At 41.7% G+C, this 15,788-nt stretch overlaps 1 protein-coding gene across 1 annotated transcript; it reads left to right on the forward strand.

Moving 5' to 3' along the window:
• Positions 1–7,518: 7,518 nt before the first annotated feature.
• Positions 7,519–15,506, forward strand: syt4 (synaptotagmin IV). Its single transcript, XM_072687483.1, has 4 exons — positions 7,519–7,840; positions 9,330–10,198; positions 11,810–11,930; positions 13,731–15,506. The coding sequence occupies exons 1-4, from the start codon at positions 7,807–7,809 to the stop codon at positions 14,039–14,041; spliced, it is 1,335 nt and encodes a 444-aa protein (XP_072543584.1). The 5' UTR covers positions 7,519–7,806; the 3' UTR covers positions 14,042–15,506.
• The last annotated feature ends 282 nt before the right edge of the window (positions 15,507–15,788 follow it).

Here is a 15,788-nt window from a genome sequence, read left to right on the forward strand (position 1 = left end):
GTGAGAGAGTGTGAACGAGACTTCAGAAGAGGGCTAAAGTGCCTCTGCTGCTGTGAGGAAGCTTCAGTTAAAAGGGGATGAGGGTCTGCTGAAGGGTCTTGGGGCCCTCAGTTCTGATGCTACTGAAGTTGTAATCGCACCATCAGTGTATATGACCACATTTATCCCTTAAAGACATCAACAGCTGTAGATTTGAGCTGAAAATATTGACACAAGATGACCTGAGGTCAGAATGCTTGATCGTTAGTAGTGGGGCAAGCCTGCGAACTGCTTTTAGACACAACTTCGACATCTTGCATAGTCAAACAAATGTTTTGGGACCGTTTACACCTGGTCACACCTGGTTTACACCTGGGTACTTAATGCGTCTTGAGTATCAGGATTACATCTGAAACACACCCAAGACTCTTTTAAACCAGAGACAAATCCCATCACTCAAACCAGTTCAGGAGGAGGTCTGAGAGGCATTTGAGTCCAATATAGCAGTGTACCCACATCCATCTCTCCAAGACTCATTCGACAACCAAAATTCTTATTATATACAACCAATATTCTTACAATACATCTGAAAAAGTAACTATTGCCCAAGTAGATTTGCATATTTCCGTCCCACACAGCAATCGGATTTCAGTCTGACTAAATGAAGACGCTCTAAAATACTAAGTCTAAATGCATGTGGCTAAAATCTGAAGTGACCAGGTGTAAGCAGGGTCAATGGGTCTTCAGTAAAGGCAGCTGTGCGACAATATATAGAACCAGGCAATCCCAGAGAACCTTGGGGATGCTTGAACCCATATCTTAGAAAATGTCCACCCATCCACCCTGCAGCAGTTCAGCCCCACCCATTCATGCTGAAGAGAAAGCATTTTTCTCCTCAGTCTGCTGTTTGAGGAATAATTCAGTGTGGCCAATCAGAACAGAGAACCGATAGGTCATTAACATCAATCTTAAAGGCACAGCAATGTCAAAGACCCTACCTGTTAATGGAAGACTAGGAAATAGTCATATGGCTGTCATAGTCATGGCTGTTTATTAAAAATAGGTGGGGGGCAGCTTTGGAATTGGGCACCATGGATCAATAACGTAGCTTTGTTTGGGCCAATGATGATCAGGGAAAGAACAAGAACCACATAGACAGCTTTAACAAGAGCTGTTTTATTAAAAAAAAACACCACCCTATAAACCAACACACCAACTATGAAAAAACACATGGGTGAGGTTATGCCCATCATCAAGCTTTGGGAACTAAGCAGAGCAGGCAGTGGAGGTAATTAGCTAGCTGACATGACTGCCTTGCTCTTCATGCTGTCTCAGAAGGCAGTGTAGTGATGAAGGTCTCTGTTAAAGCAATAGATCATGAGAGGGAGTGTGTTATTGTGAAACTGTATACAGCTTGTTTGGAAAGTAAAAAAAGAAAATAATAAAGTGAGAAATAAATAAACTGAGTCGTGAATGTAGCATTTAATATATTTTAATGTTAGTATGTCCTTCCTCCAAATTATAGTCCTTAATGAGCAGCTTGTTGGGGTGTCACTGAAACAAACTCCATTCACTCACTGAACAGCCTGCAGTTCCTTCTCTAGCTCCTCACACAGACCAACACATTAAACTCCGTTTCCCACTCACAGTTGTTTTTTCTTGTCAGTTACTGTGTATTTGTGTCCTAATCCTTTTAGTTTCCTTTTAGGTTGTTTTCTTGTGGTCAGGGCATTTAGCGGAGTGATACAGTGTTTGTGTGACAAAATAATAATTCTAAATGCCCAACAAAATAGAAAAGTAGATTATTAAACTTTCATTAAAATTTCATTCTGAGTAGGCAGCATTTCTTCATTTTCAGACACAGCCAGAGGGTGCATCTGGAAAAAAATATAAAAAAAAAATAATTGATAACAATGTAAGTGCAACAGCAGATCTAGCAGTGACGCATGTTGGCATAGCAACACTATCATTTCCTGCTAGTACAAAACAGATTAGTACTTATATTAATATTTAGTGTAATAACCTGCCAAACCTACACTATAAAGATTAGTATATATTAGTGTATGACTTACAGTATTAGTGTGCAATATGTAATGGGGATGCAGCCAGATGTACGAATGCAAAACCTATTTGCTTGCACATAACACTACTTAAAGTCTTTAACATGGTTCTCTATAGCACCAAAAAGGTTCCACTATTGTTACAAGTCAAATAACATTTTGGCAGTACTACTGCAGAAATAAAAAAACCCCAGAAAGAAATAAGAACAAATAAAATGAGTTTTCTGCCCCCTAGTGGATTATCTGTTCACTGCATGCACCAGAAAAATACGTCCAGATCCCTGAGTTCGAATTTACTTGAATGAAATGTCATACATTGTAGCTGTCACACAAAACCTTGTTTACCAAAGTGGCAACTTTACAGGAGAAGGAAAACAACTTTCAATGAAAGTAATTAAAAAAAGAAAAGTCTTTGTATTGGTCATGAAATTTGGATATTTATTTCAGTAAATTTAAAATTATTGTCAAGGACAAATAAGCAATTATTGGATGGTTCAGGTTTAAGAAGAAACGTGTTCGTAAAAACCCACCTACGCCATTTTCACAAAGATTCTGACATCCACCGATGTTTTCTTCTTTGGGATTGGTTCAATTGACAGGGACAGGGGGATTCATCATTATAAGAGCAGAGCTGTGAACAATTCTGTGGTTCACATCAAACAATCTGACACAGACGTCTTGTTAGAATTTTTCTCAAGAACAAATGTAGAAAAATCCTGTTGAACATAGATATGGGTGAATAAGGCCAGTTGATCCCTGCATAGAATCTTGCAAAAAAAAAAACATTACTACTGACATAAGTAATTATACATAGTCCTTTACATATTCATATTAACATGATCAGACATTTAATAGTCATACATAATCGTCATTTGGTACTGCCAATTAACCCTCCTGTACATCGCTCCCCCTAGGACCTCTAGTGTTCCCACCACAAGGAGGATAAAGACTTAACACATGTATCGGAGCAGAAGCCTGCCACCGCCACTTTTCAAACTGCTGTCGATGCGGCATCACAGAGCAGTTGACACATTCAGAGGAAAGCATCTGGTCCCCAGCTCAGACGCCTCTGCCAGACAACATCATTTTAAGGGAGCGGCATTCACTCACCAGGACTCCGGCCACTGATGGCAAAGCAGTTTGGCTCGGGATTCGAACCCACAACCCCCCAGGTCACAGTGTAATGTCTGGTTTATAGTGGGTAAATCAAAGCACTTGTGTGTAGCTTTAAGCTCATTTCTATTTTTCCATTCATTCTTTATTACCAGTGTCTTTTGAGACAATCCCTTTGGAGTCTGGGTTCTTCTCACAGTTTCTTCCTCTAGCTCTGAGGGAGTCTTTCATGCCACTGTCCCCATTAGCTTGCTCACTTGGGCCTCTGTAAACACAACATCTGCTGTTAACAGTGCTCTATAAATAAATGTTAATGTTAAGTTTGATAAGTTTTGCATCTACTGGTCTGCTCAAAAAGTGAGCACCTTTTAAAAACACACCTACAAATCCATATGGATCATATTAAATTCATGTTAACCTTACAACAGCAAATCTAAATGTGAGCATGAAAGTAAATGCATACTAAATGCAGTTGTTGGGCATGCATGGGTTAATAAGAGCTGAAACCTGTGCCAATAATGTGCCCTTGTTTTCTAGCTTAGATCATCTTAAAAGAAAACAGCACTGGGTGTATTGATCCAGTGCCTTTGGTCCATCCTCTTCAGGGCTCTATTTCATAATCCCAAATGTGGAATAAAGCTACAAGCACACAGCAATTAGTGCCATAATGTTCTCTAAACCAGAGCCATGCTTCTATAGATCATCTAAAGGAAGCCTCCTGAAAACCCTGACCTGACTGTCCGTAAAGGATATGAGACCAGCTGAGCTATATAGCATGGAGGTTTATCAGTCTTGGAGAACTGTCTGATTTATATGTGGTTTTGTAACTTGTGGTGGCCTTTTTAAACACATACAGTAAACTGTGTCTATTGTATTCTATGAAGCGTATTTAGCACCTGTCCAGTCTTAGCTATGTGTGTGTGTGTTTGTTTGTTTGTTTTTCGCACAGTGCAGTTTTATTGCAGAAGTGTTTCTTCAGCATAGTCGTAATGAGAACACATGCTTCCTCCTGAGGCGATGGGCAAGGTTTATTGGATGATATTAAGAACATTTATCTCAGTCCAATGATAAACCTAACTATGAAGAACAGTTTTACTTCACATACAGTAAAGTTGTCAGGGTTGGGAGGGTTTCTTTAAAAAAATATCATAATAGATTACTGATTACCTGCTAATGCATATAATTATAAAGTAATCCAAATGATTACTGTAAAAGACAAAAAACAAAACATATACATATAAATTTACCATCCTGTGTGTCTACACCAAATACCTATACAAACAAACCTATACCTAACCATCTCATATCCACATCAAACAATCTTGTGTCCTCATAAAGCAAATTCAAATCAAATAAAATTTTATTCGTCACATACATATTAATACACAGTATAACTTGCAGTGAAATGCTTTTTTAGACAGTCTGCCCACATCAAAGTTATTCAATAAAGATCTAAATTTAAACTTAAACTAAACCTTAACTTAATGAAATAAAGTGCAAAAGTGCAAAAAAAAAAAAATAAAATAAAATAAGTTACATTTAAGTTAAATTTAAGTTAAAAAATAAAATATAAAAATATGAAAATATAGAATTATAGAAATATAAGAGGCAAAAAAGGCAAAAAATAAGAGGCAAAGAAAAAAAAGGCAAAAAAAAATTCACTGTCTACTACATCATATATACCATTTTGTTGGGACTGCTGGAGCAAAACCTTATCTCCAAAATAGGAGCTTCACAGGAATACAACAAAATCATAATAAACATAAGCATCATTTCCAAAGTTAATGTGAAAAGATTGTAAAATGATTGAACAGTTTATGCTAGTTTGTTTATAATGAATTGTTCAGACATCCAGCTGAAACAAACATTGTAGGCCAGCATGAATTCCATGTTTCTCTAAAGAGGTCTCAACTGGTTTTTGCTGGTAATGCTCCTTGGCTTGTCACTCTGTTATCTTATTACTCACTTTTGACACTTATTACTGTCACTGTTTTTTGCATGCTGATTATGTAACACAGTTACATGTATTGCCTTACTCCCCAACCCTGAGGATTGTACAAAAGTTATCTGGGAAACCGATATTGTAAAGCTGTTGGTCTGTCAGTCAACATGCATTTTGGACTGCTTGTCTTTATTTGTCTTTACTACTTGTCAGAGCCACAAATGAAGACAAAAACATTCACATGAAATAGTCCGATGTGTCTAAAATACCTATGTAAATATACCTGTACCTATACCTATCCATCTTATGTCCACATCAAATGATCCTGTGTTCTTTACAGCATTGAAAATACTTGAAAAGTTTCAATTAAGCTTGAGGATTTTTATGTTGAATTTAGTTGAAAGTACACAAATAAACACTAATAAAGTCTTGAGTGTCGGTTATGTAAATCTATTCAAAAGTAAGACACACTATGCATCTGCATCCAAAGCCTAGGCTACAGCCAAGGTAGGCTGCATTTCTCAGCGCCTACTTCATAATAAGCTGTTGCAAAGTGAAGGACCCTCCGTAATACAGCACAGAAATGCAGCTCACATTCAGAGCGATTTGAAGGACCAAACTGATGTATGCCTTCTGGCCCTCGGTTACCCACGATTCTCTGCATACATACAACATAGGAAAAAACAGAAGTTTTGTGTTGCACTCACAAAAAGTGGGACCTCTTCGGTGATGTCACCACAAAGCCTGGTTGGACTGTTTCATTTGTGTGACCAATACATTTACATTTACTGCATTTAGCAGACGCTCTTCTCTGGAGTGACTTACAAGGCTATACTTTTACTTATTATATGTACTTATATTACAGAATTGGGCCAATGTAGTGTTAGGAGTCTTGCCCAAGGACTGTTATTGGTGTAGCACAGCTACAGTGTGGTAGCTCACTAGCAGGTAGTGGTGTTATCTGTTGCGCCACACCAACCACAACAGGCTACTAGGAGTTTTCATAGGACAGTCCTACTGAGTGTTTATCTAATGAGTCATATATTAAGAAAGTACCTATATCCCCCTATATGTGGGGAGTGTAATCCTATTTTACTCCACTGCAGTAAATATAAATCATGCTTTGAGTGCCCCCCTCAAAGCTCTGATGAACATGCGTTTCTGGATAAGCTGAGAGATACAGGACCATCACTGAAAGAGAGAAAGAAGGATGTGGACTGACACAGTAGAGTAAAGTTACAGAATTTGACACATATAGCAGCTTCACCAGAGTTACATAATGCAGTAGAAGTGTTAAATATCACATTTGTTAACATGTGTGAAAATGAAGTATAAGCTGCTGGTGACTAGGTGTACCAGTAATGCAGACTTTCTGGAGATACTAATAGCCTAGAGGTTAAAGGGTCAGAAGCTTCAGGGTCAGGCACATACATCCTGTTGTAACTGCCTAGATCGTAAAAGTCCTGAAGATTGACCATCCATTTAAAAAATACACATTTTGCCCCTCCCTAAAGCTGCTAAGCAACTATAAATCTGTGTACTAAGACTCAATGCTTATGAAGAACGTAGAGGGGGAACTTTTTATGGGGAAATTTCATTTTAATAAAATATCATTGCTGTCACATCAAAACCTGATATCTGCAACCTTCCTGACTTCCAATGGAAATCAGTATTTAAAAATAACATTTTGGAGCATTTCTATTGAACCCTTAATTATGAAATTCTTACACAATGTAAAGAACAACTGTTAGATTCATGTTATGTCAAAAAGTAAAAAAACAGCAAAGCTGGAGATGTAAGATTTTGGAGTGACAGTGCCAACCTATACAATATTCCACCCAGCCTATTCAATGCTGCTGTTTATAACATCACTGTTACATAAAACGATAAAAATTTTTATACTTCATGATGAGTGAACCAATAGAAATGCCAAGTTACCACTTTTCATGAGCATTTTGTTGGTACTGATTATTTATTAGGGTAATTATTTGTTTCACACACACACACACACATTCACACTTACAGACATAAGAATTATGACTAGACAAACGCTTCCCCTAGAAAAAAAGTTTTTTTGGATATTAAGATTGTTTACCTCAACCTGAATCAAAAGAACATTTTGCTTTACACACACACACACACTCACACACACACACACACACACACACACACACACACACTCACATACACTAAGAGCCCAAACCTTCAGCAATCAGAATGATTGACTCTCCTTGTTGTGTTCGATGGCAGGGCGGTGATTTCAGCCCCAGCCTTCGTCAGAACTGCGTCAGAGCCGACGACTTCAGCAGAGAGAGAGAGAGAGAGAGAGAGAGAGAGAGAGAGAGAGAGAGAGAGATAAAGTGAGAGAGAGAGAGAGAGAGAGAGAGAGAGAGAGAGAGATAAAGTGAGAGAGAGAGAGAGAGAGAGAGAGAGAGAGAGAGAGAGAGAAGGGTGGCGCTTTTCCTCGGTCATATAGCGCAGACACTAGCAGCACAGGGCGGGTGCTGAACACCAGTGAGGAGGAAGAAGAGGAGGAAGACTGCGTGCCAGCTGTTCCTTGAAGAAGAAACGAGCGCGCGTGAATTTTTAATCCACTACAAGCGTTTACACACACTCAGCTTCGTGCCTCGAGGCTTTAGTGGAGAGGAGAGTGAAGGAGGGGGTTTCGAGTGGTGAAGATCTGCGAGCGTCGTTTCAGCACCGCGGACAGCGATGGCTCCAGTGGCCTCTGAACACGCGCAATTCGGTGAGTACAGCACAGCTGGACCGAAAGTGGGGGGGCGGGGGGGGGGGGGGTTGGGGTCTACAGCCTTGTGTGTGGGGTTACCTAGACAACAGCTTTAGATTATAGGCGAAGACCTGGTCCAGTTCGGCACCAGGTCCTCGTTTAGTCACTGATCGATCGCTCATTGAAGACGCTTGTCTCGCGCTGGCGGTTTGACGTGGCAGCAGCGATCCTTTAGCACGCGCGATGGGTATAAGTAGACCATGACGTCACTACTATAGACTGCCTAATGAATCCACAGTTTGATCTACAAACCCTCAAATCCTCACACTGTTCAGAGAGTCATTCATTGGAATTTGGAAGTGGGTCTTCTTTGGCATCACTCCTTGTGGAGCCTTTTCACTGAGTCATTCTCACGCCAATCTGTCAGAGAACACACTGCTGGGTGTGGGTATGTGTGTGTGTGTGTGTGTGTGTGTGTGTGTGAGGCCAAAAATAAGCTGTGAACTGAGGTGAAGCTCATTATATAGTTCATTAGAGAACGTAAGAGCTGAAAGGTTTGGTCATGGTTACTGTGGTGGGTGTTGGGTTTGCTTGTTGGGTTTGCTTGAGGTCTTCGTTCACACACCCCACAAATACATAGTGTGTGTATATGTGTGAAAGGCAAAGGGGAGGGGGTGCGAAGGTTTAATTCCACTGAGAGGTGCACCCACCATGCAGTAGGAAATTTCCACTCTCGCCCAACGCAGGGGTATTATACCATCATCATGGTCAGCTCACCAGTGGGCACACATTGCTGAGAATCCCCATGTGACTGTAAATACTAATTGCAAGGTTCGCCTCGAGCCCTTTTAGTCATATGCCAAAGCGCTTGTCCATAATTTACAAGCCCAGCTGAGGTGTGAAGCACACAAAAACATGCTTGCCAGGTTCCACTGGATGTGAAGGGACAGTGCTATTCTCAGGGTGTTCTGGCTTTCCTGACTCACAGCCAACTACGTCAGTCACGATATCTGGATATTTATGTGTTGCCTCCAATGCAATGGCACAGTTTGTACTAGCTATGCTTGCACCAAGAGGAAGAGGGAAACAGGAATAGGCTACGCTAACCTACACCTATAAAGGTGGCGAACAGTTGGGTAGTTTCAATTGGGGCTTTTTAAAAGCCTTGGAGCAGTAGTTTTCAACTCCAGTCCTGGGGATGCACTCTCCTGCACTGTTTCAGATCTTCTCTGCCCTCAATACCTCCTGCAGTGCTCAATACCTGAGCACCTGATGAGCTGAATCAGGTGTGTTGGTGCAGGGAAGCATTGAAACAGTGCAGAGCAGTGGGTCTCCAGGACTGGAGCTTAAACCCACTGCTTTAGAGAACCTACAGTTTGTTGGTTTGTCTGTGGTTTCGCCCCAAATAACCCTTTCTGGAACCTTTATGTGTGGTAGAAGGACTGTCCTATAAGTTATAAGTCTTGAGTGTGCTGACAAGTGTCTGTGTGTTTGTTGCCCCCCTCAGCGGAGGTCCCAGTGAGTGTGGCTGTGGTCAGCGTCTTTGGCCTGGTCTTCAGCATCTCCGCCTTCACCTGGATTTGCTGCCAACGCAAGACCAACAAGAGCAGCACCAAGACTCCACCATACAAGTTTGTTCACATGCTGAAGGGGGTGGACATCTACCCTGAGAGCTTGAATGGTAAGAAAAAGTTTGCTGGAGAGAAGACTCCTGACTCCACACAGGGAAAAAACAGCCCCAGTCCCACCGGAGGGCGCCCTTCGCTCCACCTGGACCTGGAGAAGCGAGACCTCAATGGAAACTTCACCTTTAAGCCACCGGCTGCGCTCAATCCCAAAGTGCGAAGCTCTCCAGACCTAGACATCCCGTCACCACACCCAGGGTTTGGTCATGGGGGCAGTCAAGAGGCCACCACCCCAGAGAGCAGCTTGTCTAGCCAGACAGCCACGCCTGCCCTGGACAAACCTCAAGACAAAGAAGGTGGCCTGGGTACCCTCTTCTTCTCCCTTGAGTACAACTTTGAGAAGAAGGCCTTTATGGTGCACATCAAAGAGGCGCATGGGCTCTCGCCTACCGATGAGCAGTCCTTAACCTCTGACCCTTACATCAAGCTCACCTTGCTCCCTGAAAAGAAGCACAAAGTGAAGACAAGGGTTCTGCGAAAGACTCTGGACCCGGCCTTTGATGAAACCTTCAGCTTCTACGGAATCCCATACGCCCGAGTGTCCCAGCTTGCGTTGCACTTCATGGTGTTCAGCTTTGACCGGTTCTCCCGTGATGAGGTCATCGGGGAAACACTCGTACCACTGGCTGACGTGGACCTCTCTGAGGGACGGGTTCTCATGAGCCGTGACATCATCAAGAGGAATGTTAGGGTAAGGGGCGTTGCCTTATTCAGTGTGTTCTTTTTTAGAAGTCCACACTAGAGTCTACCCTACATGGGTCATAGCTTGTGTGTAGGGTTCTGGGTGAATCCTTTGATTGATCCGTCTTTAAAGGACCACAAATGGGACTTCTATTGTATAATAATATTCCCTGACACCTTCAGTATTAAGATTTTACAAATCACCAGTAGCTACCTTAGTAGACCATTTTAGAGTGTCTAAAAGTGTCTAGAAGTTAATGTCTCTCATTGCTTCAGTTGGTCAATTTCTGTCTGGCATCCTTTTTTTATTGATATTTGTAATTTGATAGTGTTTGTGAGGGGGGCTTGATGTAGAGGCAGGGAGAGAGTAGGACTGTATAAGGTCTCTGGTTTCCTCCACCGCTAATGCTGCATTAGAAGCGCTCAATAGTGAGTTGGCGTATCGTAGGCAGCCGTAGACACACCCAAGAGCAGAAGGATGGTTACTGCTCTGCGTGCGCTAGTGTGTATGTGTATGTAGTGGTATGGGTGTGTGCATGTATGTGTGTGTGTGTAGGAGGGTGGTCAATAAAATGGCTTCTGTGTCACCCATTAAGAAGCAAAGATGGACGACTGAACCACTAGCACTAAATTTTTAATCATCCATCTAATGGAACAAAAGCAGCCTGAGACCTTTTCTGGTAGATCGTTAGAAGATGATTTGTACACATTTCAAATGTCATAAAAATGGAAAATGATGGTCTATATTTGCTAAAACGACAGAAATCATCCACCTGGAAATGGGTTGCATCCTTTCTTTTGGGGAAGTAAAGTTGGTAGAAAGGTGTTTGTCCAGCAGGACTAAATGGCTCTCATTTCATGGGAGGATGATTCATGTGCTGAGCGGTTTGTCCCAGCACTAGGTTATCTATTGATTTGGACAATGCTTGGTAGGCAGTGCATCTCTCAGTCAGTTGACACAGAAAAGCCTAGTATTGGACTGAAAAAGCACAAAAAAACTCAGTTAGGAAAACTCAAACTCTGTCAAAACACAGAGCAATCAGCACCGCTGGTGACGTGCCCCGATTTTGACAACATGATTTCACCATCATTCACAGAACAATAGACTCCATTTGGAGTGGAAAGAGAAGCCATTATCCTCTGCTGGTGACTGCTGCTGAAAACAGTCAAACGGAGGTAATTACGTCTCATTGGCTGAGAGACATTCCTAGTCATCGCCACGGCAGCACCAGAGCCTTGCTTCAGGTTGCCATGGTGACGGGTTGCTGTGCTCACACATCATATAGTGGATACAGTGATGGAAATTATTCTCTGCAAGTCTCTTATTACACGTAAGGGAAGCTAAAGAAGATGCTGAATGAGTCACATGGTTTGGTAACAGATGCAATAGGTGTCAAAAAAGCCTGTTTTTGTTTACTGTGAGATGCACTGCTGGAAACAAGAACTGAAAAACACCTGTTTGGAACGGTTCCCTCCATAATTTATTAATTGTTCACTACATAGTGTTTACTAGCGACACTGACTGGAGAGTCTAAAAATGCTCTCTGAAAGCATTGTGGTCTAGGGTTGTAGAGGCAGCTCAGGTATGTCATTGTTTTGCTTTCTCTCTTTCTTTCTGTAGAGGACTACAGGACGGGGAGAGCTGCTCTTGTCTCTGTGTTATCAGTCCACCACCAGCACCTTGACAGTGGTGGTCCTGAAGGCTCGCCACCTGCCCAAGACTGACCCCAACGGCCCATCAGGTAAGTGAATTAAAAAACAAGGCTGTTAGTTTAAAGGGGGATAGTGGTGGTGTTGGGTATAAAGACTTGCCTCAGACAACAATTCAATTTGATTACATTTTTTAGTAAACACTTTTATGCATTATAAGGCCTCAATTTTCATTACTATTGTTTATGATTGTTTAGATATGAGTCAGAATTCTTTTATTATTTGAAATGCGGTGAATGTACAAGTACAAATAGACAACCTATTTACTCAAACAAACTGTATACAAGCCTCTTTAAATGTGAAAATAGAGACTTTCTGATGCTTCAGATCCAGTTACTGCAACATAAAACAAGATTCAAACATCTAAGCAACCTGAGATAGCTTCCTAATCCTAAGATTTGTGATAGCTATCTCATCTGAAAACCTGAGATAGGCTTTTAATCTGAAGACTTGAAATGGCTTCCTAATTTAAAACTTGAGATGGCATCCTCATCTCAAAACCTGAGATATATTAGAAATCTGAAGATCTGAGATATCTTCCTAATCTCAAAACCTGAGAAAAACTAAAGAGAAGCACAACTATGGTAAAGGTAGAAGGAGTGTATCTTCAGTACCCTCATACTGTTCTGTACTGAGTAAGTGTCTAAGCTTCTAAATCTTGGGGAGGGGGTTAATAAAACTGCGACCCGAGCCAGAATAACTCATACACCTATTGTCACAACATCAGACAGAGCAATCTTTCTCAACTGCACCCAACATTTCCTCTCCATCGATCCAGCTATTGATCGCTGCCTGCCAGAGCTGAAAATACAGCTGCTTTAAGACAGACACTTAATCTCAACTACCCCTCACCCCTTACCTATTTAAGCTTAGTTCATTTCAGGTTGTTTTATCAATGTTAAACAATGATCCTGTGTTTATAAAAGCTAAATTATGAAGTTGAAAATATTAATTAATATTAAAATATTAAAAGCTAAATTTTCAAAGTAAAATCTTCAGTTTTTCAAGCCACATCTGTCTGCTTGGGTGTGTTGTTAGCTGACACAGTGCAACTGGCAGTTAATGATTTCCTTCAGGCATGTGGAGCTGTTGTTGCATTAGCAGCAGTGTAAAAAGATAAAGTGGTGCTTCACGCGACCTTGAGGAAGCACATGCTAGCCTTTACCCTCATGGCTTGGTAGAATGGTAGCAGGGCTATGTAGCTAGTGGGTGGGAACTGTGTGAAAATTATATATAAAAAAGGTAACTAAGACTGGGATGCTGCCACTATGATCTGAGGGTTGCTGGGTCAAATCCTGGGTCATGCTGCTTGCCATCTGTAGTCAGAGTCAGAATGAGCACAACTGCCTTGCTCTCTCAAGGGTGGGTTGATGGTACTTCCTCCCCACATCACTCCTAGTGTAATGTTGGTCAGCACAGGCATCTCTTAGCAATCTAGTTGGGGACATGGCCAGGGGGAGTTCACATGACTGGGGATTGGGTAATTGGCCTTTTAATTTGTTGGGGTAAAATAAGAAAATAAGGTATAAATGAGGACTGGATCTTTGGTAACTCACTGGACTCTATTTATTACACATTGCACAATTTGCACACTACCGGCAATTATTTATTATTCTCTGGTCTGTACTGTGTTGTGTTGTCTGTCCGCACTTGTTTGTTTGTGTTGCACTTGTGTTTTGTATGCACTGTCTATGTTGCACCATGGTCCTGGAGGAACGTTGTTTCGTTTCACTGTGTACTCCGTATGTAGTTGAAATGACAATAAAACCCACTTGACTTGACTTGACTTGACTTGTTTTTTTCTCTGTCTTTCTCTCGCTCTCTCTCTGCAGACCCGTATGTGAAGGTGAACCTGTACCAGGGAAAGAAGCGTGTGTGCAAGAAGAAAACCCATGTGAAGAAGTGTGCACCAAACCCTGTCTTCAATGAGCTCTTTGTCTTTGATGTGCCCTCTGAGGAGGGTCTGCGGGACACCAGCGTGGAGCTTCTGCTGCTGGACTCGGACCGGACGGCGAGGACGCCGCTCATCGGCCGCCTGCTGCTCGGCACCTCCTCCCCGGGAACACCTGGAGAACACTGGCGTGAGATCTGCGATCACCCACGGCGGCAAATCGCCAAGTGGCATGCACTGTCCGAAGACTAGCTGAAGACTAGTGGGTCACCATGGCAAAGCAAAAACACCCAGGAACTGACAAAATATGTGGGAATAGGAGAGGGCGGGATTTGAGGGAACATAGGTCGGACTTAATTTGTCAATTTCGGAGTTCACCACTAGAAAGATGCACCCGACATTTGACAAAGTCAGAAATACAAGTGGTAGGCTCAGGTGAGCTCCACATCACCTGAGTTCACAGGTGTGTTCAGACAGTCCTAGTGGACTCGGTTTGTTGGAAAATTGTCACTAATCATCTTTCTCAGCTACGGTTTCCGCTTTATTCATTTCTCGGGGGAGTTGTTAACATACTACCAAATGTATCGTAACCGCTAGTTGCAAATGAGATTGACCAATCACTTTGTTCAATGCAAAAAAATGGAAAAAAGGTCTATTATATTCATGTGGTATCCAACATCTGTTCAACTTGGTCACTTACAAGTCAGACAACTGTCATGTCGTCAAATTGGTGTTACTTTTAGTAGCTATTTTGAATAGTCACCGATAACCTGTAAATTTATCGCTACACATATAGCGGCTGGGATGGACCAATGCCAGCTTGATTTACTGTGTCCATGTGATGTCAGAGGCTGGCGATATGTACAACTCATAAACTCAAGTTTAGGATACCACTTGTATTTATGACTTTGTCAGCTGTTTGTCCGCAAAGTACTTGTGTTACAACTCACAAAATTGAAGAGTTTACAAGGACTGTCTAAACGCCCCTGAACTTCAGTGATGTCATCTGTCTGTCAGTTAGTTCAGGACGGGGGGTTCTACAGAGGGGGGGGGGGGGGGGGCGCTGGCTAAACCTGGCTAACCAATGATTCCAAAGACAGTCTGCGGACACCCCATAACGCTTCTCATCATATTTCATTCAACATCTGATTGGTCATCACCTTGTGCAGTGCAGAATGTCATAAATGTCTCTTATCGCTGTTCGCGCTACTTAGTATCAATATTACTCAGAAAAAAACACGGTGGAAAAGAAAACACGAAACAGTTGCTATGATGCTGTAAATAAAACGTGGATAATTATTTTATTTTTTAAAGAAGCTCTCTGTTATTTTATCAGACGTCTGAATCGCTTCCTTCTTTTCTTTTTGTACTTGATTCATTGCTTTTTGGTTTATCTTTTTTTCTCTATGTTTTCTAAGTTAAAGTGGTTGGTCATATGTCTTATTTCAGCCATGTGGAAGCAGCCTAAATTAGGCAAAACAAAACAAACGAAAAACAAAAAAAAAACCCCAGACTGCTGTTTATGAACAAAGGACTGCATGAACTGAAAAACACCGGATGTATGGGATGTGTCTGTTTATGTGTGTGTGTGTGTGTGAGTGCATGTGTATTCAGTTCTGACTGGAGAGATAGAGTTTACCTCTTCATTGTGAGCACAACGGCAGAATGTAACGTTCATGTACCTTAATATAAAACATCAAGTTCAAAGAAAAGAAAATGATGCCTCCTGATTCCTTCGAGAAATCTGCTGTGTTTGTGTGAATGGAGCCGTTGAGCTGCTACTGCTTCTACAATGGAGTCCAACCATTTTCAAATTTGTGCCGTGAGTGACGTCAGTTCATTTACTGTACTCAATTCAATAAGAGTGGGTCAGCAGCCTGCACAGACGACAATTAGAGAGAGAGAGAGCTCTTGAGGATGATGTAATGTTACAATCTAATAATTCATAAAGTAGCACTTTGTTGGGGGAGTGCCAACTTTATGTCTCAACCTCTGTCCT

This window comes from Salminus brasiliensis, chromosome 9 (genome assembly GCF_030463535.1).
Source record: "Salminus brasiliensis chromosome 9, fSalBra1.hap2, whole genome shotgun sequence".
In the NCBI taxonomy this organism is placed as follows: domain Eukaryota; kingdom Metazoa; phylum Chordata; class Actinopteri; order Characiformes; family Bryconidae; genus Salminus; species Salminus brasiliensis.